This window comes from Microcebus murinus, chromosome 17 (assembly GCF_040939455.1).
Source record: "Microcebus murinus isolate Inina chromosome 17, M.murinus_Inina_mat1.0, whole genome shotgun sequence".
In the NCBI taxonomy this organism is placed as follows: Eukaryota; Metazoa; Chordata; class Mammalia; order Primates; family Cheirogaleidae; genus Microcebus; species Microcebus murinus.
The window spans coordinates 46147660-46174513 of NC_134120.1; the positions used below are offsets into that span (position 1 = coordinate 46147660).

General features: G+C 42.6%; 1 protein-coding gene across 2 annotated transcripts in view; it reads left to right on the forward strand.

The window, feature by feature from the left end:
- Window positions 1-1334: 1334 nt before the first annotated feature.
- Window positions 1335-26854, forward strand: part of ABHD3 (abhydrolase domain containing 3, phospholipase) — a 43820-nt gene continuing 18300 nt past the window's right edge. The window contains exons 1-4 of one of the 2 annotated variants that reach the window (XM_075993600.1): window positions 1335-1645; window positions 2220-2383; window positions 3463-3645; window positions 15003-15048. In XM_075993600.1, the coding sequence (XP_075849715.1) occupies window positions 1484-1645; window positions 2220-2383; window positions 3463-3645; window positions 15003-15048 (555 nt within the window). In that variant the 5' untranslated portion in view covers window positions 1335-1483. The remainder of the gene's footprint in view (window positions 1646-2219; window positions 2384-3462; window positions 3646-15002; window positions 15049-26854) is intronic. The other variant, XM_075993599.1, reaches the window with a different exon arrangement.

The following is a 26854-nucleotide window of genomic DNA, read 5'->3' on the forward strand; positions in this document are numbered from 1 at the left end:
TTGAATTATTCTGGGCACTGGCAAACATCAAGCAGCAATGACAAAATTAAAGCCAAATAAATTGCTCACTTTCAGCCCATCCCATTTCCCCATCACTAAATTAAATCATTAATTTGCAATCCTGTGGAAATTTTCATAGTCTAGGCAGGCCCTTACCTTCTTTCTTTTGCCTAAGTCCCGCCACTCTTGGTACCTCTGGGGAAGGGAGAAGAGTTCATAATGACAGATTGTTAAATCTTCTAACGCTTTCAGATGTTTGTAAGTATCTTTTGACTTCTGTCACATTGCCATAAATAAGCCTAGGGAACCTCCTTCATAAATGGTTTCTTGTCTGTGCCTTTGGTAATTGGTGTGAATTTCCTTACGTCTATAAATTCAAAGCATTAATGATCCGCAAATAGACTTAAGGTTAAGGTTATTGAAGCCGGGTTCCTTTTTTTTTTTTTTTTTTTTTTTTTTTTGAGACAGAGTCTCACTGTGTTGCCCAGGCCAGAGTGAGTGCCATGGCGTCAGCCTGGATCACAGCAACCTCAAACTCCTGGTCTCAAGCGATCCTCCTGCCTCAGCCTCCCAAGTAGCTGGGACTACAGGCATGCGCCACCATGCCTGACTAATTTTTTCTCTATATATTAGTTGGCCAATTAATTTCTTTCTATTTATAGTAGAGACGGGGGTCTCGCTCTTGCTCAGGCTGGTTTCCAACTCCTGACCTCGAGCAATCCACCTGCCTCGGCCTCCCAGAGAGCTAGGATTACAGGCGTGAGCCACCGCGCCAGGCCTGGGTTCCTATTCTTGACCTTCTCATTTAATTCACACTTAGCTACTAAGATTGACAGAGAGATTTAAAGTCAAGTATAAACGTCTTCACTTTTGAATGAAAGTATGTTTTTTCTTTTGATAGTCTTCAGGGACAACACAAACTCCTAGAGGATGTAAGATTCTTTCACCCACACAGTGCAAAAATATATCTAACATATCTTTGGCATTAACTCCCCAGATCCCAGAAGCCAAGGCACATTCCGCGGGCGCCCTAAAGTGCTAGTTGGCCGAGACGCGGCGCGGAGCAGAAGCATTCAAGGTCCCGGGAGCAGGTGCCTGCCCGCATCCCTGACCCCGCGCGCCAGGCCCGGTTCCTTCTCCGCAGTCGGCCCACGCTCTGCCCGCACGCCCGCGGCTCACCCGGACGACCGACCGGCCGGGCGGCGCGGCTCGGAACGGCGCCTCTGGAAGGTTCCTGAGTGGCTGGCGGCGGGGGCGGCGCCGGGAGGCCGGGGCGGGGCGGCGGCGTGCGGGGGGCCGGGCTGCGCCTCCGGGGCGCTCGGCCGCGCCCGTTGGCGGACGCCGCGCCCCGCCCCGCGGGAGACGCGCCGGCGGAGGGTCGGCGGCGGCGGCGCCGCGCCCGCTGTCACTGCTGTCCCCGCCGCGCCCGCCGTGCCCGCCGGCTCGCTCCAGCCGCAGACGGGCGCGCCGCGCTCGGCGGGCCATGCAGTCCTTGGCCATGGACCTGCGGGTGCTCTCCCGGGAGCTCTCCCTCTACCTGGAGCACCAGGTCCGCGTCGGGTTCTTCGGCTCGGGGGTGGGCTTGTCCCTGATCCTGGGCTTCAGCGTCGCGTACGCCTGCTACTACCTGAGCAGCATCGCCAAGGTGAGCCGGGCCGGCGTGGGCGCCCGGGCGCAGGCCGCGGGCGGCGCGGCGGGGACGAGGGCGGTGCGGGCGCGGGGCTGGCGGGGACGAGGGCGGTGCGGGCGCGGGGCTGGCGGGGACGAGGGCGGTGCGGGGCGCGGGGCTGGCGGGGACGAGGGCGGTGCGGGCGCGGGGCTGGCGGGGACGAGGGCGGTGCGGGGCGCGGGGCTGGCGGGGACGAGGGCGGTGCGGGGGGACGCGCGAGAGGCCCCCGAGTGGTGGCCCCTGAGCGCGCCCTGCCGCCCGCCTGGGTCCTCGGACCGCAGCGGGGACTGCGCTGCCCCGTCGCCGTTCCTAGACCCGGCAGCGCACTCGGCAGTGCCGTGGCAGTTTTGGGCTAGACTCCCTTATCTCAGCTCTCGCCTTCCCCTCGAGGGAGTCCAGCCGCGGTGGCTGTGGATTATTTGCGTCAGCCTTCCGGGGCTGTGACCGGAGGGCATGCCCGCGCGGGGGACAAGTCTGTGCCGCTTTCCGTTGACGGTGGGCAGAGACTCTCTCTGTTCTGGGCCCTCCCCTGACGCGGCTTTCCCTTCAGAAACCCCAGCTGGTGACGGGGGGCGAGAGTTTCGGCCGCTTCCTCCGGGACCACTGCCCGGTGGTGACGGAGACGTACTACCCGACGGTCTGGTGCTGGGAGAGTCGCGGGCAGACGCTGCTGAGACCTTTCATCACGTTCAAGCCTCTCGTGCGGTACAGGAAGTAAGTGTCTCCATCTGCGGTCATTTCTTCAAAGCCACAGCTTTTCGCGTCCTCGCAGTTCTCGGTTCGCGGGCCGCTGCCTTAGGGAGCGTGCGGAACGGAAGGCGGGCGTGAAACGGAGGGCACGTCCCCTGCCCCGGCCCCGTGCAGCTCGGGCACCGCCTTTCCCTTCCCCCAGCTCCCGCCCTGATGGAAACGGTTTATTCCTAGCATGAGAGAAGTGTCCGGGGGTTACTGCTTTCCAATTTGTCATGCATCTGTCCCAGGGACCTAGATGCTCCGACGAGGTGCACCAGTTCCTCGGCGTCTGGCAGATCCTGGGCACTGGAGTGGGGTCAGAGGATGCCAGTCCATTTGCGTTTTGTGGGATTGACTCCTGGCCAATGACTTCGATCTTGGCAAGCGCATGGGTTCTTGATGATGATGGTCCTTGAGATGTTGAAGATAAGGTCCAGAATTTGTCAGTAACTAGGAGATTGAAATGGTGCCTGTTGTTAATTTCCCTGAGTCATCGACTCCTTCTGGAGTTCCTTTTGCTGCCTGGAACTTGCACTGTCTGTTTGGGAAAATTCTGTAAGTTCACAGATACTGTGTGAGAAGTACTTTGAATTATTTAAGAAGTAAATTTTCTGACATATTCTGTCGGGAGACTGCATTATTGAGTGTAAAGAGCTAGAACAGCGATCAGATCAGCATTTTACTTATTCATAATTCCCTGTTGAGTTAATTTGAGTGACCTCAATCAAATAAGGGTTAAATGCTGGGTATTTTAGAGTAATGAGAAAATGATTAAGGTAAATGTTTGAAGGGCTTTGAAGTTTCATTTTTATATACCACCTTTTAGTAAGGTTGCTGGAAATACTTTATGGTACTAATCTTTATAACATCCTAGTACTGAAGGAGGGTGATATATAGATACAGATGTGTGTGTGTTTGTGTGTGTGTGTGTTATTGAATGTTGAAAAGAAGTTATTTTGAGATGACCAAATAATGTCATATATTTATAGAATTAAAACACTAAAATTAAGACATGATTTGAAACACTTAACTAGTAATGTCTTTTGAATTATTCCTTTCAGTGAACTTATTAAAACTGCAGATGGAGGACAAATTTCACTGGACTGGTTTGATAATGATAACAGTACATGTTACATGGATGCCAGCACCAGACCTACTATTTTATTGTTGCCTGGCCTCACTGGAACAAGCAAGGAATCCTATATCCTTCATATGATCCGTCTTAGTGAAGAATTAGGATACAGGTATCAGTAAAATATATTTTTTTCCATTTTTCACTTAATGCATTCTAAATGAAGTACAAATATGTCTACATGTTTGTTTCAGAAATACTTAGTATTTCTTGCATGGATTAAGCAATCCCTTAAATTATTATTTTTATCTGCTTCCTCTTTTCCCTCTTTTTCAGGAAGATGCATAGCTGAATCATCTCACATGAAGTGGCACTTAGCATAGTAGGCACTCAGCGGATGTAGGTTGAATGAATGAATTAAATTAGAATTACCTAAGCATTGATAGAAGTTGCCTCTCCACTCCCCACCCCAGGTCTAAGAAGGAGTAGACCCCATTGGAGGGAGTGCTATGGAGAATAGCAATTACAAACTGAGAGAATACACAGTGGCCTTCATGTCACACTCTGTATTTGGGCCCCAGATTCTCTAATCTTGTCTCCCTGGCTCAGATCCCAGGTGTAAAAAATATTCAGAATCAGCGTGCAGGTCATCCTTATTTTTCCAAAGGTGATTGGTGCCTCTTCTGGCCACCTGAATTTGCAGGTGCACATGGCTAGCGTCCTGTTAATGATGCCACAGCATTTTTGAGTAACCATTATTCAACTCAGTCACCAGGTACAATTTAATTTTTTGCAAATGACTTAACAACTTGAAGTTTCAGGTTCAGCTGTAGAATCTTAGAGTCATTGTGAAAGGTACTGCTTTTTTGTGCTTTAGTCTTTTTTTAGCTGATAGTAATTGTTGTAACAGAACACTCCGTGAGTTGTATTTAAAGTTACATCTTTTGTTAAACTTATAATACTTGTTTGTTTGAAAAGCTGATGTTGAGTTTAAGAAAAGCATTTTGATATAAAGGGAAAAATTCCACAATAGCTAATTCAATTCTAGCAGATTAACTCTGATCTTTTACAGATACAGCCTATTTTGTCCATGAAGTGACATTCCATGTTTAAGCACCATCCAGTTAGATGTGAGACTTGGTTCCAAGATTTTTGCTAAAACTCAGTCATGCTCAGAGAGTACAGAAGATCATAAAGCCTTTTGCACATCTTTAAATTGCTGATTCTAGATTTGGCCTGAGCTATCACCTAAGACTTAGAGACTGCTTTTAAAAACAATGTAGTTAATACTCAAGGACTGAGTCTCATAAACTGTGGAGTTGCCAGCACACATGGCTTTGTCCATCACTTGTAAAAGTTGCCAAATTTTACTACCAAGGCTATCATTGAAGTATGCTTGGAAGGTTCTAGGTTCACTAGGGGTTAAAACTGTCTCTCTTGTTTCAGAAATTTTATTGAGGATGGCTGATAGAAGGAAGGCTTTGTGCTAGGTACTATGAGGAGATACAAACAGCTGTGAGAAGTTGTCCTTGTCTCAAGAGGAGAAAGCTGGGCCAGTTCATTGTTACCTGCTGGAAGACCCAGACTGGGTTTAGGGAGCTCTGATATTGAATCAAACTAGTCTTATAGGAAACAGAATGGATAAATAAACCAGTAACTTTTCAATGGCTTTTAGGCCTTAGGCCTATACCAATTTATTTTTATTTTTTATTTTATTTTGTGTTATATTATAAATAAGAGTTGGGGTCTTGCTCTGTTGCCTAGGCTGGAGTGCAGTGGCATGTGATCTTAGCTTACTGTAGCTAAGTGCTTAGCTCACTTAGCACTCCTCGGCTTAAGTGATCCTTCTGCTTCAGCTTCCTGAGTGGCTGGGACTACAGGCACATTCCACCATGCCCAGCTAATTTTTAAAAAACATTATTTTGGGCCGGGCGCGGTGGCTCACGCCTGTAATCCTAGCTCTTGGGAGGCCGAGGCGTGCGGATTGCTCAAGGTCAGGAGTTCAAAACCAGCCTGAGCAAGAGCGAGACCCCGTCTCTACTATAAATAGAAAGAAATTAATTGGCCAACTGATATATATATAAAAAATTAGCCGGGCATGGTGGCGCATGCCTGTAGTCCCAGCTACTTGGGAGGCTGAGGCAGAAGGATCACTCGAGCCCAGGAGTTTGAGGTTGCTGTGAGCTAGGCTGAGGCCACGGCACTCACTCTAGCCTGGGCAACAAAGCGAGACTCTGTCTCAAAACAAAACAAAACAAAAAAAAAAACATTATTTTGTAGAGACAGAATCTCACTGTGTTGCCCAGCCTGGTCTTGAACTCCTGGCCTCAGTGATCCTCCTGCCCCAACCTCCCAAACTGCTGGGATTAGAGGCATGAGCCACTGTACCTAGCATTACCCCCATTTACTTTTTTTTTTTTTTTTTTAGGCAGGTCACATCTACAATTCCCCATTTACTTTTTTTTTTTTTTTTTTTTTTGAGACAGAGTCTCACTTTGTTGCCCAGGCTAGAGTGAGTGCCATGGCATCAGCCTAGCTCACAACAACCTCAGACTCCTGGGCTTAGGCAGTCCTTCTGCCTCAGCCTCCCGAGTAGCTGGGACTACAGGCATGCGCCACCATGCCCGGCTAATTTTTTCTATATATATTAGTTGGCTAATTAATTTATTTCTATCTATAGTAGAGATAGGGCCTTGCTCTTGCTCAGGCTGGTTTTGAACTCCTGACCTTGAACAATCCACCCGCCTCGGCCTCCCAGAGAGCTAGGATTACAGGCGTGACCCACCACACCTGGCCCCAGTTTTCTTAAACCTTTTCTCATTCTCTGAATTAATTTCTAGTACTACAGCAAAAACAAGGAAAAAAACACCGGAAACTCTGACAACATCTGAATTATCTTTTTTTTTTTTGAGACAGATTCTCACTCACCCTGCATAGAGTACAGTGGCATCACCATAGGTCACAGCAACCTCTAACTCCTGGGCTCAAGTGATCTTCCTGCCTCAGCCTCTCCAGTAGCTGGGACTACAGGCCCACATCACCACACCCAGCTAATTCTTTTATTTTTAATAGAGATGGGTACATGCTCTTGCCCAGGCTGGTCTGGAACTACTGAGCTTAAGCAATCTCCCACCTTGGCCTCCCAGAGTGCTAGGATTACAGGCATGAGCCACCACTCCTGGCACTTGAATCATCTTTTACCTTGGCCTTTTTTAATTGAGAGCCTTCATTTACCATTATATTCTACCCCAAATGAATATTAAAAAGAGTGACCCATCCAGAATTACATAATAATAAGTTCATTGAAATCTAGGTCAGTCATTAAGTATTTTTATACTGTACAGTACAATGTCAGAACCTATATTCCCAAGGAACATACAGTCTAGTTGAAGCAGCAAAGAGTCCACAGTAGCAGGGAAGTAGGCATTGGAAAGGACTAGCATTGAGCCAGGCGCAGTGGCTCATGCCTGTAATCCTAGCATTCATGGAGGCTAAGGTGGGAGGGTTGCTTGAGCCCAGGAGTTCAAGAGCAGCAAGAGCAAGACCTCGTCTCTATAAAAAATATAAAATTAGCTAGGTGTGGTGGCACATGCCTGTAGTCCCAGCTGCTTGGGAGGCTGCAGTGAACTATGATGATGCCACTGTACTCTAGACTGTGCAACAGAGCAAGACCCTGTTTCCAAAAAAAAAAAAAAAAGACATGATTGGCTGCAAGTGATAAAAAACTTAAAATAATAGTGACTTAAACAAGATACAGGCCAGCCATGGTGGCTCACGCCTGTAATCCTAGCACTCTGGGAGGTGGGGGGGGGGATCGCTCAAGGTCAGCAGTTTGAAACCAGCCTGAGCAAGAACGAGACCCCGTCTCTACTAAAAATGGAAAGAAATTAATTGGTCAACTAAAAATATATATAAAAAATTAACCAGGCATGGTGGCGCATGCCTGTAGTCCCAGCTACTCAGGAGGCTGAGGCAAGAGGATCACTTGAGCCCAGAAGTTGAGGTTGCAGTGAGCTAGGCTGACGCCACTGCACCCTAGCCGGGCCCAACCGAGCAAGACTCTGTCTCAGAAAAAGAGAAAAAAAATTTGAGTGCTTTTAAATGTTCCTTTACTTTCAAGTTTGGGGTTTGGGCCTGAGAATTTTTTATCTAGGGAAGTAGCTGGTAATCTGAAGCTGTAGAAGCTCTAGAGGAAGTTTAGCTTTCCCTGCATCGGCAGAGGTGCCTTAGGGTCATCTACAGACTCTTCCTGAGGGAGGGAAGTTGGAGGAGGATGAACTAAGGAAAATGAGGCAGTGAAACAAAAGCGTGAGTTCTGATTACCTCCCCTTGATGTAAAAGCAATGTCTTAGAAAAGAAATCATTTTTTTTTTTTTTTTTTTTTTTTTTTGAGACAGAGTCTCGCTTTGTTGCCCAGGCTAGAGTGAGTGCCGTGGCGTCAGCCTAGCTCACAGCAACCTCAAACTACTGGGCTCAAGGGATCCTCCTGCCTCAGCCTCCCAAGTAGCTGGGACTACAGGCATGTGCCACCATGCCCGGCTAATTTTTTTTTTTTTTGTATATATTAGTTGGCCAATTAATTTCTTTCTATTTATAGTAGAGACGGGGTCTCGCTCTTGCTCAGGCTGGTTTCGAACTCCTGACCTCGAGCAATCCGCCCGCCTCGGCCTCCCAGAGAGCTAGGATTACAGGCGTGAGCCACCGCGCCCGGCCAAAGAAATCATTTTAAATTCACACCAAAATATTTTGTGACTCATTTTTTGTTCTTAAAATAATGTATTTTTGTAATTTTGAGAATAAGGCAGCTAACTGATTATTGGTGAGACTAGCTGAATTGAGTAATACAAATTAGAAATCACTGAAGAATTTAGCTTATTTAATGGTATTCTAGAAAAAGTTATGGTGGATACTGACAAGTGGTCCCATTCTCTAGGGAACTAATTATTTAGCTATTCTGGTATAAAATGGCACCTCAATTAACAAACTTTCAGGGACAAAGCTCTTTTTATCAGAGTTGGTATGCCCTCCAAAGGTACTTTGTGTTCAGAGCACCCATCTTCTTTGGGAAAAGACTTGAATGTTACTAGCTTAGATAAGGCTGGGCCGCATAGTGAGAGGGTCAAGTGGATTCTTGAGTCAGATCTGCCTGGCTCCGGAACCCAGCTCTGTCATACCCTACCTGTCTGTCCATGGACAAATTATTTAATCTCTCTGCACCGTGGTTTTTTTCATCTGTAACAATACCTGCACTTCACAGGGTTGTGCGGATTGCATGTAATGTAGATAAAGAACATTGACTAGTACATGGCTTATAATAAACATTTAAAAAGTAATAGCTATAAGGCCGGGCGCCGGTGGCTCACGCCTGTAATCCTAGCACTATGGGAGGCCGAGGCGGGAGGATTGCTCGAGGTCAGAAGTTCAAAACCAGCCTGAGCAAGAGCGAGACCCCGTCTCTACTATAAATAGAAAGAAATTAATTGGCTAACTAATATATATAGAAAAAAAATTAGCCGGGCATGGTGGCACATGCCTGTAGTCCCAGCTACTCGGGAGGCTGAGGCAGGAGGATCGCTTGAGCCCAGGAGTTTGAGGTTGCTGTGAGCTAGGCTGGTGCCACGGCACTCACTCTAGCCTGGGCAACAAAGTGAGACTCTGTCTCAAAAAAAAAAAAAATAATAGCTATGAAACTTCTAAAGAGTGAATTAAGGCCATTGTGTAGCTTAGGGAAGAGCCTCACTCACTCTCCTAGTCTGGTCAGATGGAAAGGAGGTATTTATCGTCTATAGGCCCCAGTACCAAGAAGAAACTATTCCAGGAAGGCCCAGGGACAGCAGTGTGCTTGGCCAGACAAGAGGTTGTATGAGGAGAAGGAAGAAAATGCCTTGCCAAGGTTGAGTGGCTGCTGTAAACTACATTATCCTGTAATACATGGCTCTGACTCTGTTTTATGGGATCAAGTTTCCAGCAGTAACTTGTGACACTGGAATAACAATTCCTCTTAGTTCTGATCACTGTGAATGTAGAGTACTTTAGTTATTAAATAGGGTTTTCTCTTTCTTTTCCCTTAGAGATAGGATCTTAATCTGTTGCCTAGGCTAATGTACAGTGGTACAATCATAGCTCGACCTCCAGGGCTCAAGCAATCCTCTTGCTTCAGCCTCCTGAGTAGCTGGGACTACAGGCACACACCACCACAGCCTGCTAATTTTTGTATTTTTTGTAAAGACAGGGTCTCATTATGTTGCCCAAGCTGGTCTCGAACTCCTGGCCTCTAGTGATCTTCCCTCTTTGGCCTCCCAAAATGCTGGGATTACAGGCATGAGCCATTGCACCTGGCCTCAGTAGGGTTTTCTGTTGGCTACTTAAACTAGGTGTTTAGTTGACAAAATTTACGAAAATACTAGAGACCAGCTAGAATTCATATGAATAAGATAAAAGATGAGAACATCAAAAAGCAGCTGCTTAAATTTAGGATCAGAACTAATGGGGCAAGGGGAAAAGATTCCAATAAAATAGCATAATAGATCACTGAAAGAGAATTTTGTTTGTTTTATTTTTTAAGTTTTTATCCTAACCACTAGACCAGGGGTCCTCAAACTTTTTAAACAGGGGGCCAGTTCACTGTCCCTCAGACCGTTGGAGGGCTGGACTATAGTTTAAAAAAAACTATGAACAAATTCCTATGCACACTGCACATATCTCATTTTGAAGTAAAAAAACAAACGGGCAAAAGCACCCGCATGGGGCCCATGGGCCGTAGTTTGAGGATGCCTGCACTAGACTGTGAAAGAGAATCCTTTTTTTTTTTTTTCCAAGACAGACAGGTTTCACTATGTTGCCCAGGCTGGACTCAAACTTCTGGCTCAAGTGATCCTCCCGCCTCAGCCTCCCGAATAACTAGGGCTATAGGCACACTACTGGTACCACCATGCCTAGCTGAGAGAGAATTTTTCATACTGGCTGTATCATAAGGTTTTTGGCTTTCTCACATTAAGGATACCTTTTTGTAGCTGGATGTGGTGGCTCAAGCCTGTAATTGCAACACTTTGGGAGGCTGAGGTGGGAGGATCTCTTGAGGCCAGAAGTTCAAGACCAGCTCGGGCTACATAGTGAGACCCTGTCTCCACAAAAAAAAAATTAAAACTTAGCTGAGCATGGTGGCTTACGCCTGTAGTCCCAGCTACTTGGGAGACTGAGGCAGGAGGATCTCTTGAGCCCAGGATTTCCAGGTTGCAGTGAGTTACCGTCATGTCACTGTACTCCAGCCTGGGTGACAGTGAGACCCCAGTCTCTTTAAAAGGATATCTTTGACTCTTTTTCCCTTGTGTCCACTGGTTTTGAAATATTATACCTAAAAAATAAATTGCGTTAATTAACTATTAACTTGTTGGTCTTTTTTTTTTTTAAACTTACAGAACCACTTAGAACTTACGATCAACAAGAGAACCAGGATTGCCACTTTGGTTTGCTACAATTAAATTTAGCTTTACTAAGTGCCTACCACATGATAGGCTGCATACTAGGTGCTGTGTATAGATTATCTTATTTAATATGTACCCAGTTCCAAGATACATATTATTAACCCTATTTTACCAACCAAAAAGCAGAACTACAGTGTTAGTAATTTGATCAAATTTAGACAGCTGCTGTGTGACAGGCTTGCTACAGATAAATGTATGATTTCTGTTAGGCTTTTTAAAATGCTGATAGTTTTTGAAGACCCCCTTTTTTTTTTTTTTTTTTAACTAGTTTTTACACCCTCAGATGTCTCAGGCTCTTAGTTTGGGACCAACAAGCTCTTCAAATCCCATGGTTATTGTGTGCCAGGATAATGTGTACCTGTAATATTATCAGGATTATCAGGGAAATTCAAGACATGACAGACCAACAAGTCATGTTTCCAACTCAGGGAATAGATTTTGTAGGGAAAGAGTTGAAATAAGAGATAATGAGGTTCCTGAATTATGAATTGACTTGAGTATTCTCCATTGATATGTGATAATCATGAGTTGCGTATGTAACACAGCAATATACTCTTGTTAATTATTGTGTTTGATTTCTGAAGCCTTACATTTTAGAAAAAGGTACATAAATTATGTTAATTTTTTTACTACCTTTATGACCTTAGTAAGCTTGGAAATGTTTGCATATTATCATTTCTTAAAAAGAATGTGTATTCTGTTAGACGTAGTATTTCATAAATGTAAATTCAATTAATATAGTTGATAGTGTTATTCAGACTATTTACATCTTTACTGATTTTTTTGTGTGTGTCATTCATGGAAGGGTACTGAAATCAATATGACTTTTTTTTTTTTTTTTACGGTGTCTCACTCTGTTGCCTGGGCTAGAGTGCCATGGCATCAGCCTAGCTCACAGCAACCTCAAACTCCTGGGCTCAAGCAATCCTCCTGCCTCAGCCTCCCAAGTAGCTGGGACTACAGGCTTGTGCTGCCATGCCCGGCTAATTTTTTCTATTTTTAATAGAGACGAGATCTCGCTCTTGCTCAGGCTGGTCTCAAACTCCTGACCTCTAGTGATCCTTCCACCTTGGCCTCCCAGAATACTAGGATTACAGGCATGAGCCACCTCCCCTGGCCTTATTATATTATTATTACCTGAAATCAGTATAGAATGATTAGCTAATACCTGAATGTTCCTCTCACTCCACCCTCTGCTGATTATTATTTCTATTCTCAGACTCAATGACTTGGGGAATCTTAGAAAATATTTAAGGCTGTCTGATAACAATCTCTTTATCACATACAGATTTGGAAACTAGGTAACGTGTTCTGGCAGATCCCTGGCCTTGGGCAGATTCAAGGCTCTCTCTGGTCCATCTCACAACAACAGTGGTTCTCAACCAAGGGACAGTTTTGCCCCCGGGGCACATTTGGCAATGTCTGGAGACATTTTTGATTGTTGTATCTGGGTTAGTTTCTACTAGCATCTAGTCAGTAGAAAACAGATGCTATTGAGTATCCTATAATATACAGGATAGAACTACTTATAAGGAATTATTTAGTCTGAAATGTACATAGTGCTAAAGATTCAGAAGGTCTGTATTATAGGTGGTCTCTGTCTTTTATTTAACCTTCATTATTAAAAGGAAACTTAGCTGCTTCCCTAGTTAATGGATTCTGTTGTTACAGAAAGTTCTTCACACCAGATTTATTCTTTATTTTCTATTTCTTCTCTTTATATTTTTTTTGTTTGGAGAAGAAAATTTAAATAGTTAAAACATGTAAAAAAAAATAACTTTTGCAGAACAACTTCCCTAATATACAAACCCTTTAACATTGGGATATACTGTAGAAGTTGTTTGCTTGAGGTGATGGATACCCCAGTTACCCTGATTTAATCGTCAGGCATTGTATGCCTTTATCAAAATATCACATGTACCCCATAAATATGTTCAACTATTATGTATCCATAATAATTAAAAATTAGAAAGAAATTGTTACAGAAGTCAACAGAGGCTTATCAGCGCCTTACGTATGACAGTTTCACAATCAGCTCTTTTAGCTGTATGTGGGTACAATGTTCCCTGATGACTGTCAGGGTGGAAAATGGGTTAAGTCAAAGAAGCTGGTTGTTTATCACCAGCTGGAGTGGGAGAAAAGGGCCCTCCTCTCTGCCCCATGTCCAAGGCTAGAAGTATACAATGATGACTGCTGCTGATTTGAACGCTGCCAGGAACAAAGGCTTATGGAGAGGTCAGTACAATCTCGCCTCTAGCAAGAGATAGCAGAGTTATGATCCACTTTTCAAAGTTGCCTGAAAAAAAGTGCAAATATTCCAGTCTGCAGTTTGGACGAAAATCCCAGGTGTATATGCAGTTTTTTCCTGAGTTTGGACGAAAATCCCAGGTGTATATGCAGTTTTTTCCTGAGTTTGCAAATCGTCTTTTTCTTTTTCCCCTCACTGGTTCCATTGCCTTCTCTCAGTGGCATCACATGATGACATCTTGACCCAGAAGCCATTTTAATCCTTATTTAACGTTTGCACTCTGAAAGTGTTCTTTTCTGAGTGACTAGGAGCTTCAAGGTTCAAGGTCACTGTTAACTGTAGCACTGATTCCTGTGTGTGACTAAGGTGCTTATGCAAGTAAATACAAGTGGCCAACTTAAATTTTATTTATATCTAGTCTGTCTTGTCATTCTTTTTTAGCAAGAAAAAAGTAACTGAGCCTACTCCATCTTTTCTGCATGTATTTGTAGAATATTTGAGACTTGTCTTAAATGAGTCAATAAAATGTGGTATTTCTAGCTTTTCCTCATATCAGATTTCTGAGGTTTCTTTCAGCTGGACCTAATAAAATTCTCTATATGACTTTTCAGATGCAAGAATGAATTCCTTTGCAAAAACGTATCCTGAACACCACATCGAATGAGGGTGGTGTGCCAGAAGAGAGTCAGAGTTGTGTGTGTTCTGTAGGGCAGTCAGTTCATCAGGGACTGTGTTCAGAGCCTGTGCAATGGCCAGCGGCACCCTGAAGCAAGAGAATTTGAATCTCAAATGACCTTGATTGATTGGATAAGTAAACCAACAAAAAGCAAAATGATTTTCCTTTTTTTTTTTTTGAGATGAAATCTCTGTCACCTGGGCTAGAGTGCTATGGTGTCAGCCTACCTCACTGCAACCTCAGACTCCTGGGCTCAAGAAATCCTACTGCCTCAGCCTTCCAAGTAGCTGGGACTACAAGCATGTGCCACCACACCCAGCTAGTTTTTCTATTTTTAGTAGAGACAGTATCTCACTCTTGCTCAGGCAGGTCTTGAACTCCTGACCTCAAGTGATCCTGCCGCCTCGGTCTCCCAGAGTGTTAGGATTATAGGCATGAGCCACCACCTCCAGCCCAGATAACTTTTTAAAGCTAGCGTGCTACTACTAATAGCTAACTTTCTGTGAATACTTGCCTTAAGCCGACATTGATCTAAGCCATTTTACATGACTCATTTACCCAGGAGAGGTACCAGCAAGATCAGAGGAAACACAGATAATCTTTCCTCCCCTAGGTCACCTGAACCCCGTGTAGTAGCAAAGTGTGGGCCCATACTACTATCTCCAGCACCAGGCTCCTTGTGTTCCGTGTTTGCTGAGCCTTGAGGGAACAAGGCTATTTCTTAGGATATAAATAGATACCTATTAATGTTATAGATGGGTGGAGGACATGTTTTTTCTTTGTTTGAAGCAAACACATTAAATTTGACTTGTGTTCAGAATCGTTTTAATGACATTTATTGGAGGCTCACATATATGCATAGGAAGAAGGTATAAAAATCCTGCTCATTTGGCAGGAAAATTAACATGACTTCAATGTACGGTTTCTAATTTGAACCCACAGGTTGAATGTAGAAAACTGGAATTTTATTTAAGTGCCTTTAGATGAAATGGTCAAACATTATCATGTCTATAGAACAGAGTTCTAGAATCTTAATCGTGTTCTAAATCAGCATCAGTAAGATGATTTTAATATTATATGTTATGTGTAGAAATAACAAAAATTACTTTCCTGGTTTTTAGATGTGTGGTTTTTAACAACAGAGGAGTGGCCGGAGAAAATCTCTTGGTAAGTAAATTTAAATGAGAACAGTCTTAATTTTTAAAAGAATCATTTCCAGTGCCATAACAAAAAGCATATTCTTTTTATTTACAATAACTATTTGTTTATGTAAGCAATACAAGTTCATTGTAGAAAAATACAGGTAAGCCAAAAAAAAAAAAGAAATTTATAAGACCCATAATTATACAACCAAGGAAATCTCCTTAGTCTATGTTCATTCAAATCTTATATATAAATAAAATACATATATTTTTGTAGAAATTAAGATATGTTTTTATTTTATTTTTTTATGTCCATAGACACTATTATGACTTAAAGATTTTATTTTATAACTAAAAATTTGTACTTACTATAATTTGACATCAGTAGATATTCATCTATATCATTTTTAATGCGAAACACATTTCCTTTAAAAATTAACCAGTAGAAAACAAACTAGTACAGTGATAGTTTTTTTTTTTAACCTGTGAAATTTACTTTTGTCATGAAATGGACTGACTTTATGTTATATGTCTTTTTGCCAAATGAAGTTCATGTAGCAGAAATGTTATTTAAACTTTTTCAATTTAAATCAAGTCTTTTGTTCCCCCCTGCTCTAATTTTGACGTTTTGCTAGGATAGAAGTTCTTTCACCTCTTAGAATGTTATTGGCTCTATCTGCTATTTAAATCTGTGAGTTGCAATGAGATATATTAATATTACACTCTCTGAAATTTTCTTGCAGCTTTTTACCTTTTAGTCCTTCACCAGCCTAATCATCAAAGGCAATTATACCAGAATTGAAAGAAAGGTTTTTTTGAGTCATCGATAAGTCACGCTGTAAAGTACTTAGGCCCTGGAGGAAGTCAAGATCAATGTGATTTCAAAAGCAAAAGTTGTAAAATGTTTATGGTTTTACTCCAGTGCCTCATAACAAATACTTTGATGTGAAAATTCACATTCCCTCATTCAGTTCAGCCCTTTAGGGATCTTGTAGACAGATCTTACTATAAAAGGAGAGATTTGAATTTGTCGCTGTGGCCAGGGCACCCAAGCAAATCGTTTTGAGCAGCTCCTGTCTGCTGTGCGTCCCTCTAGGCGCTTCCAGGACACAAAGGGGGAGGAAATGGTCTGAGGCTCTCAAGGAAACAACATGCTGTAGACTCTGTTAGGTGTCTGTAAAGTGAGGGACGAAGAGTCACTCATTAAGCAGAGCTGTGGTGTGTACCTATTAGATCAGGCGCTGTGCCAGGCAGTAGAGTGAGGGGTATGCATGTTAATGCGACAGAACCCAGTCCTTAGGAGCTCAAACTGTGGTTGTGGGAGAGAGTCAGGCACATAAAAATACACACAGTGCAGTGCTCAGTGTCACCACAGGAAGATATTAAGGCTACAGAGCACAGAAGGAAGGAATAACAAAGTGCCTAGGGACATAGGAGAATTCCTATTAGAGGTAACATTTTGAGTTGGATCTCAAAGCCTCCAGGAGAGGGATAGAGGCTCTCTTAGTATAAAGAACAAAGCATTGGCTGAGGTGGCTCACGCCTGTAATCCCAGCACTCTGGGAAGCTGAGGAGGGCAGATTGCTCAAGGTCAGGAGTTCGAAACCAGCCTGAGCAAGAGCGAGACCCCATCTCTACTATAAATAGAAATTGGGGGGAGGGAAGGGAAAGGCATTTATTGAAACCTTAAAATCTGTACCCCCATAATATGCCGGAAAAAAAAAAGAACACCTAAAAATCAGTAACAAAAGACAAACAATCCAGTAAAAGTTGGCAAAAGAAAAAAAAAAAAGAAATTAATCGGCCAACTAATATATATATAAAAAATTAGCCGGGCATGGTGGCTCATGCCTGTAGTCCCAGCTACTCAGGAGGCCGAAGCAGGAGGATTGCTTGAGCCCAGGAGTTTGAGGTCTCTGTGAGCTAGGCTGACACCATGGCACTCTAGCGCGGGCAACAGAGTGAGACTCTGTCTCAAAAAAAAAAACAAATACATATAACCTAAACATTTGTACCCCCGTAACATGCTGAAATAAAAAAAAAAAAAGAAAAAAAATTACCAGTACTTTGAGTTCTTACAAAGGGATAGTTTATACACTTTTTTTTATTTTTTTTTTGAGATAGAGTCTCACTCTGTTGCCTGGGCTAGAGTGAGTGCTGTGGCGTCAGCCTAGCTCACAGCAACCTCTAACTCCTGGGCTCAAGCTATCCTTCTGCCTCAGCCTCCCAAGTAGCTGGGACTACAGGCATGCGCCACCATGCCCGGCTAAGTTTTTCTATATATTTTTAGTTGTCCAATTTATTTCTATTTTTAGTACAGACGGGATCTCGCTCTTGCTCAGGCTGGTTTCAAACTCTGACCCTGAGCAACCCGCCGGCCTTGGCTTCCCAGGGTGCTAGGTTTACAGGCGTGAGCGACCGTGCCTGGCAGTATATACAATTTTTTTTTTTTTTTTTTTTGAGACAGAGTCTCACTTTGTTGCCCAGGTTAGAGTGCCATGGCATCAGCCTAGCTCACAGCAACCTCAAACTGCTGGGCTCAAGCGATCCTCCTGCCTCAGCCTCCCGGGTAGCTGGGACTACAAGCATGTGCCACCATGCCCGGCTGATTTTTTCTATATATTTTTGGTTGGCCTATTATTTTCTTTCTATTTTTAGTAGAGACGGGGTCTCGCTCTTGCTCAGGCTGGTTTTTTTTTTTTGTTTTGTTTTGTTTTTTTTTCTTTTCTTTTTCTAGTTAAGGATCCATATGGATGTCAGGCTGGTTTTGAACTCCTGACCTTGAGCAATCCTCCCGCCTCGGCCTCCCAGAGTGCTAGGATTACAGACTTGAGCCACCGCGCCCGGCCAGTATATACACTTTTAAAAATTATTTTAAAGAATTCACACGGTTCTAAGCTAGCAGATAGGAATAGCTTAGTGCCTGGGGTCTTAAACAATGTATAGGTTAAATTCTGATGAACTAGTAACTGCAGCAGGTATCTGTATCAAAATGGAAAATGCAAACTAAGGTGTTAAGAGCTACAGTCTGGCAAGCAGCCTGAGTGTGCGTAGCAGAAAGTACCGTAAGAAGCCCCAAATTAAAGTTTTGTTCTCAGAACTATCCAGCTAAGCAATAGAGAAAAAGTCAACCTTTCTATGTCTCTTTTTCTTATCTGAAAAATTATAATAATAATAAGCACTTGCCAACTCTCAAGGATGTTTGAAGTTCACATGGAATGATGAATATGAAAATATCTTGTAAAATCTTTTTGTAATCCAAGGCATAATTGCTACTGCATTAACTCTTAGGTCATTAGGGAATAAAAGTATATATTTAATTATAATTCATTCCCTTAAATTTTGCTTTATTTTATTTTTATTTTTTAAAATTCATATTTCGGCCAGGCGCAGTGGCTCACGCCTGTAATCCTAGCTCTCTGGGAGGCCGAGGCGGGCGGATCGCTCGAGGTGAGGAGTTCGAAACCAGCCTGAGCAAGAGCGAGACCCCCGTCTCTACTATAAATAGAAAGAAATTAATTGGCCAACTAACATATATAGAAAAAATTAGCCGGGCATGGTGGCGCGTGCCTGTAGTCCCAGCTACTCGGGAGGCTGAGGCAGGAGGATCGCTTGAGCCCAGGAATTTGAGGTTGCTGTGAGCTAGGCTGACGCCATGGCACTCACTCTAGCCTGGGCAACAAAGTGAGACTCTGTCTCAAAAAAAAAAAATAAAAAAATTCATATTTCAAATTCTTTTAAATTACAAAAATTTTAGATTTTTTATTCTTTTACCTTCTTTTTCACTTGACCATGAAAAAAGCATAAATTTTGTTTTTAAAGTAGTTCTAAAAGGATATAATTATAATCACATTCTGGTCATTCTACATCTTATTCTTAAGTTGGATCACAAAAACAAGATGCCGATATTATCAGGGCTAAATTTGATATTTAGATCCCTTGATAATTCTTTCTGTTTTAGAGCTATGAACAATTACTGTTTCATACTAGAGGAACTCTTATGTTATTTTATTTTATTTATTGATTTAATGTTTGTTTATACCTCACCTTGTTCCAGAAAGAATTTAGTATGGCTCAGACCCAGAGTAAGTAAGACCTTAAAATAGGCTTAAAAAAAACACAAAAGATGAACCAACAAAGATCAAACAGAAAGAAACTGTCTCTGTCTGAAATTAACCCACAAGAACTAGCAGAGGTAAAGTGGAATTTAGGGTAAGCAGTTCTCCTGGGAGTGGAAGAAATGCAAAAGTAAAGTGCTTGCTGTAGTGTGTCAGAGAGAGATATACTTTGAATTTATAGAGGTTACTATGGCTTATGCAAAGGAGAATTAGGAAATAGAAATTTTCTTTTTAAAAGTGATAGCAAGTTTTATTTAGAAAGTATAGAAAAGCTACTCCATAGACAGAGCAGAGGCTCGTTCTCCCTGTGGAGGAAAACCGGCCAGAACTAGAAATTTCCTACTACCATATTGTCCTCATTTTCCATTAGTCATTGCAAGATTGAGGGAAAGCCAAAGGCCTTTCTCACTGGGAATTAGAAGTTTATACCTTGCTTCTCTGGGGCTGTTCACTGTGGGAAACAGCTGAGTCTCAGACATTCCTGCAGGGTTGCGGGAGTCCTCGGAGTAAATGGGACCTTTTCTTCTCCTCTAAGATTGGTTTTCAAGGATGGGAATCCAGGATCCGAGTTATCCACAAACTTACTAATGTTACTGATCACTTCATGTACTTTAGGGATGATAATTTACAAAGAACTTAGCCACCTTTGAGCTGAAAGCTACATATGGGTCTCTTTGTTTTTAATTATGGGGTCATACAGACTTGTGTCCCGAGGCCCAGTGAGAAAAATCTAGCCACTTTGGAAAATAGTCTGGCAGTTCCTCAAAAAAGTTAAGCATAGAGTTATTTATTATAGGACGCAGCAATTCCACTCCAAGACAAATGAAAATATATGTTCTCACAACAACTGTACACAAATATTTATAGTAGTGTTATTCATAATAGCCAAATGGTAGAAACAACCCAAATATTCATCAAAAAATGAATAAACCAGATGTAAGATGTCCATATCATAGCATATTATTCCACATTAAAAAGAAATCACAGCCGGGCGCAGTGGCTCACGCCTGTAATCCTAGCACTCTGGTAGGCCAAGGCAGGTGGATAGCTCGAGGTCAGGAGTTCGAAACCAGCCTGACCAAGAGCGAGACCCCATCTCTACTATAAATAGAAAGAAATTAATTGGCCAACTAATATATATAGAACAAATTAGCCGGGCATGGTGGCACATGCCTGTAGTCCCAGCTACTTGGCAGGCTGAGGCAGGAGGATCGCTTGAGCCCAGGAGTTTGAGGTTGCTGTGAGGTAGGCTGACGCAACGGCCTGGGCAACAAAGCGAGACTTTGTCTCAAAAAAAAAAAAAAAAAAAAAAAAAAAAAAAATATATATATATATATATATATATATAAAGAAATCATGACCAGGTGCAGTGGCTCACGCCTGTGATCCTAACACTCTGGGAGGCCGAGGCAGGCGGATCTTTTGAGCTCAGAAGTTTGAGACCAGCCTGAGCAAGAGTGAGACCCCATCTCTACTAAAAAAATAGAAAGAAATTACCTGGATAATTAAAAAGTATATATATAGAAAAATTTAGGCGGGCATGATGGCGCATGCCTGTAGTCCCAGCTACTCGGGAGGCTGAGGCAGGAGGATCACTTGAGCCCAGGAGTTTGAGGTTTCCATGAGCTAGGCTGATGCCATGGCACTCTAGCCCAGGCAACAGACTAAGATCTGTCTTCTCAAAAAAAAAAAAAAAAAACCAAGGAATCAAATCCTAATTCATGCTATAATAGGGATGAACTTTGAAAGGATTATGCCAAGTGAAAGAGGCCAATCACAACAGACCACATATTGTATGATTCCATTTATGTGAAATGTTCAAAATGAGCAAATCTGTAGAGACAGAAAGTAGATGAGTGATTGTGTGAGACTTAGGGAAGCGATGTGACCACTAATGGTAGGGAGTTTCTTTTTAGGGTGATGAAAATATTCTAAAATCGTGGTGGCAGAACTCTGGATATACTGAAAACCATTGACTTGTACTTTTAAATGAGTAAATTGTGTAGTATGTGAATTATATCTTATAAAACTGTAAAAAGAAAAGCCACGTTCAGGTGTTTCCAGTTCAAGTTAGAGCAGCTCAGCAGGTAAGGGAGAGCTGACAGGTCAAGTGTAAGACACTTTAAAGCAGTGCTGTTCAAAGTATGGCCTGTGGACCAACTTCTATTCTCAAACTGAAATAGCAGCCCCTGGCAAGATGAAGGGCTCTGATAGAACGTAAGCCAGTTTAGGAATTGTAGAAGCAGAGGGTAGAAAATCACTGATAGCATAGTTTAAGTGCTCTCACCACAAAAAATATAGTGTGAGTTAATGCGTATGTTAATTAGCTTGATTTAGCCATTCCCCAGTTTCAACACATCATGTTGTACACAGTAAATATATACTATTTTTGTCAATTTAAAAAAGTTATTTATTTATTTATTTTTTTTTTTGAGACAGAGTCTCACTTTGTTGCCCAGGCTAGAGTGAGTGCCGTGGCGTCAGCGTAGCTCACAGCAACCTCAAACTCCTGGACTCATGCGATCCTCCTGCCTCAGCCTCCCAAGTAGCTGGGACTACAGGCATGCAGCACCATGCCTGGCTAATTTTTTCTACATATATTAGTTGGCCATTTAATTTCTTTCTATTTATAGCAGTGACAGGTCTTACTCTTGCTCAGGCTGGTTTCAAACTCCTGACCTCGAGCAATCCCCCCCACCCCTCGGCCTCCTAGAGTGCTAGGATTACAGGCATGAGCCACTGCCACTCGGCCTAAAAAAGTGAATTTTAAAAAAAGAGGCCAGTATCTGGAGGCTTTGTTGGAATAAAGAAAATAAATTAATTAATTAAAAAAAAAAAAAAAAAAAAAGAGGCCAGGCGCAGTGGCTCACGCCTGTAATCCTAGCACTCTGGGAGGCTGAAGTGGGCAGATCGTTTGAGCTCAGGAGTTCGAGACCAGCCTGAGCAAGAGCAAAACACCATCTCTACTAAAAATAGAAAGAAATTAATTGGCCAACTAAAAAAATATATTAAAAAATTAGCCGGGCATGGTGGTGCATGCCTGTAGTCCCAGCTACTTGGGAGGCTGAGGCAGGAGGATCACTTGAGCCCAGGAGTTTGAGGTTGCTGTGAGCTAGGCTGATGCCATGGCACTCTAGCCCGGGCAACACAGTGAGACTCTGTCTCAAAAAAAATAAACTAAAATAATTTCGAAATTAAAAGAATATTAAATAATTAAAGAGTTTTAGAAATCCTATAATAATTTAATAGCTAGTTACCATTTATTGAATGCTTAATATGTACCAGGTGATCCTATAAGGTATGCGATGTTTGGGAATACTTCCCCATGTGCTGCAATGAATCCAAGGGATTGGGACCCCCATAGAACTAGATGTCCCTTCTCCCAAGTCACTCTAGGTGGGTTTTATCATTCTTGTCATTGCAGCATCCTCCGTTCTCGGCTCAGCTCTCACCCCATTTCTTTATTCTCTGAGCATAGAATCCTCTGGTTGTGCATTAGAATCCTCTGGGAAGCCTTGAAAAATACTGATCCCTGAACCCCATCCTCCAGGGATTGTGATTCATTTGGAGTCCAGGTGTTTGTAATTTTTTTTTTAAACACTCTTCCATGAGTTCAATGTGCAAACAGGGCTGCAAACCCCTGGTAGGTGGTGAGAAGTCCTACATGGGGCATCCTCCCTGACCCTGGTGAGCTGTATCTGGCCCCAAACCCAGCCAGGGTAGAGCATGAGATTTGCCTGTTAGGAGCCTGGACTGAATTTCTGTCCGGCTGGCCTGCTGTAAGCTGCTAGCAGAACTGCTCATTTAGTGGTGTAGCCAGCTTGTGAGCAGGGCTGCACGAGCATGTGCCGCAGCCATCTGGAGCATTAGCAGGAACGTCGCACAGAGGCCAGCTTGGCCTCAGAGTTGGCCAGGAAATTTCCTGGGGGCCCTTTGTTTTGTGGTTAGTTATTTTTAAAAATCAGCAAACTCGCAGGCAAATTTAGACACTTGGTCATTTTCTGTGTCTGTGGATGACTAGGTAAAGTGGTTGTTCATGAAATTACTGGTTTTATGTATGTGGAATGCATTTCTTTTCTCTGACTTCTTTTTTTTTTTTTTTTTCTTTTCCAACAAAGCCTCCAGATACGACTTCTTATTTAATGAACTCATATTCCAAAACTAAGATGAAGTTTCCTAGAGACAATTTGGGCAGTTCATTGGGTACTGGACAGGGGATGGGTGGAATGAAAACAAATCACACTGTAGAGATCAATTAAAGTGCATAATTACTCCTATATTAGAAAAGGATTATTCCTTTTAGGGGAGCCCACATCCACACAAAAATCACAGAGTTACATAATAGCATCTTACCAATATTTGAGTGCAGATCATAAAACACCTGAGAGATGAAGATTGTAAAATAAAATATTCTAACTTTTTGATAAAATATTCTAAGTTCCTAATGTTTATAAGACATTAACTATAAAGTAGATGTGAAATTTAAATGATTTTTTAAAAAGATGTTTATATGTCTTTTCAGTTTTCATTTTGCCAGGCAGAAAATTAAAATTCTAGGCATCGTAGGTCGGTATTGGATGTGTGGTAACCCTAGCCCTGAGAGAGAGGGATTCTGAGTTGTGCTCTTTACTGCAGATTAGCAAATTAATCTCCTCCAAGAATAGCTAGAGAGAGTCAGGCTACCTGATTAACAGGGTGAATTTTAACATTTCTTTCTAGATCAAAAACATTTTTTAATAAAAATTTTTAAAAATTTCATTCTGGCCGGGCGCGGTGGCTCACGCCTGTAATCCTAGCTCTCTGGGAGGCCGAGGCGGGCGGATTGCTCGAGGTCGGGAGTTCAAAACCAGCCTGAGCAAGAGCGAGACCCCGTCTCTACTATAAATAGAAAGAAACTAATTGGCCAACTAATATATATAGAAAAAAATTAACCGGGCATGGTGGCGCATGCCTGTAGTCCCAGCTACTTGGGAGGCTGAGACAGAAGGATCGCTTGAGCCCAGGAGTCTGAGGTTGCTGTGAGCTAGGCTGACGCCATGGCACTCACTCTAGCCTGGGCAACAAAGTGAGACTCTGTCTCAAAAAAAAAAAAAAAAAAAAAAAAAAAAAAAAAATTTCATTCTAAGACAGATATTCTAAACCCAGGACAAGAAAATTATCTTTCAGGTTAGGGAGAAATCAGTTTGTCTGCTTTTAAAAAGCCCTTAGTTAATTAAGAAGGATAAATTAGATATAGTTCATAAATATAAGATATATACTTTATTCTTTTCCTATTATATATGAATAATTAGGAATTAATTATATTTCATTCTCTCTAGTACTTTTTTTTTTTTTTTTGAGACAGTCTCACTTTGTTGCCCAGGCTAGAGTGAGTGCCGTGGCATCAGCCTAGCTCACAGCAACCTCAAACTCTTGGGCTTAAGGGATCCTCCCACCTCAGTTTCCCGAGTAGCTGGGACTACAAAAAAAAACACAAAAAACAACTAACCTCTAACTGCCATTAAAAAAATACTATTGTTTGCTCTCTGACCATAGCTGTAGTTGAACAATTTAAGCAATCCTAGTTTGTAATTATTGTCAAATTATTCTAACTTATAAAATATTTATATACAAACATCTGCTGGAAGGTTATATATCTTTTTGATTCTCTGGATTTTTCCAGAACACTTTTTCCATCCTTATCTCCATCCTTATCTCACCTGGAAGTTTTTTTTTTTTTTTTGAGACAGAGTCTCACTTTGTTGCCCAGGCTAGAGTGAGTGCTGTGGCGTCAGCCTAGCTCACAGCAACCTCAAACTCCTGGGCTCAAGCAATCCTTCTACCTCAGCCTCCCAAGTAGCTGGGACTACAGGCATGCGCCACCATGCCCGGCTAGTTTTTTTTTCTTATATATATTAGTTGGCCAATTAATTTCTTTCTATTTTTATAGTAGAGACAGGGTCTCGCTCTTGCTCAGGCTGGTTTTGAACTCCTGACCTCAAGCAATCCGCCCGCCTCAGCCTCCCAGAGTGCTGGGATTACAGGCGTGAGCCACCATGCCTGGCCTCACCTGGGAGTTTTAACCATGCAGCTGAACCCTGCCAGGTCTTCCTTCATCCCCTTTCTGATTAGGTGGTTTCACCTACTTCTGTCCTGGAAGCACAAAGATAGGAATTACTGCAATAGGATATTTGTTGGTTGTATTAGTAGCCCTGATAGTTGAGAATTAACTACAGTCTTTTGTCTAAAAAGGTTGTCAGTTTCAGAATATTGGGGATTGTGTAAAAAATAAATAATAAGTAAAAAGCTACTCAGCCAGGCTCGGTGGCTTAAGCCTGTAATCCCAGCACTTTGGAAGGCACAGGCAGGAGGATCTCTTGAGGCCAGGTGTTCGAAACAAGTGTGGGCAACATAGCAAGATTCTGTCTGTACAAAAAATCTTAAAAAAAAAAAAAATTAGCCAGGTGTGGTGGCACATGCCCGTAGTCCCAGTTACTCTGGAGGCTGAAGCAGGAGGATCACTTGAACCCAGAAGTTCAAGGTTGCTGTGAGCTGTGGATCACACCACTGTGCTCCACTCGGGGTGACAGAGCGAGACCCCATCTCATAAACTGATAGATAGTTGTATCTGCAGGCCTGAAGACAATTTCTGCAAAGCTTACCAATTCAGTGTTTTGCCCCACAAGTGTCTTTGCTTGTGTTTTGTGGGTGAATTTTTTCTTCAGTGGGTCCCAAGTTCTGTAGGCTCTGCTCGTTTCTAACTTTAGATCCTGTGAAGAAGGAAGACATATGATATTTCCTGTTGGAGCCCATCGAGTAGCAATAGGTTGTGTGATATAACCATGTAATTTGGCATATCAGAACTTATTAATCAGGTCTTCTCACTTTCAGTTCTGTGTGGCTCAGTTCAACTTGACAAGTGTTATTGACCGTCGGAGATAGGTGAGGCAGACAGTAACACAGAGAGACTTGCATGGGGTAGTGAGGCAGGGAGCAGGCCGGAAGGGGCAGTTAAGGGTAGAACTGGGAAAGGTCGAGAGGTCCTAGAGGACAGGGCCAGTCTTGCCTGCTGTGACATTTATCCAAAGCACAATTTCATCAGGCAGTGTTGACAGTGAAGGACACCAAGCAGGTAAAATTTACTCAGATGGCAAGGATATTAAGGAATCTAGCAGGCTGAGGGAGGTGGCTCACACCTGTAATTCTAGCACTCTGGGGGGCTGAGGCAGGAGGATTTCTCAAGGTCAGGATTTCAAAACCAGCCAGAGCAAGATTGAGATCCTGTTTCTACCAAAAATAGAAAAAATTGGGTGGTCATGGTATTGTACACCTGTAGTCCCAACTACTTGGGAGGTTGAGGCAGGAGGATCACTTGAGCCCTGGAGTTTGAGGTTGCAGTTAGCTATAATGATGCTACTGCACTCTAGCCAGGGTGACAGAGCGAGATTCTGTCTCAAAAATAAATAAAGAAAGAAAGAACCTAGTAGACAAGGGAATAGCAATGTCCCCTTGGCCTGAATCTGTACATATGAAGAAATAATAAAATACAGAGCTGGAAAAGTTGCTTGGCATTATATTGTAAAAGGTCTTGAACACTTGGCAGAGGAATTTGTACTTAATTCAGTAGGCAATGGAAGGGTAATGAAGAATTTTAAGCAGAAAGACTGTCATGATTAGAGCTGGAAGTGTTCTTTAGGAAGATTAAATCTGACATTGCATTGGATGTAGGATTAT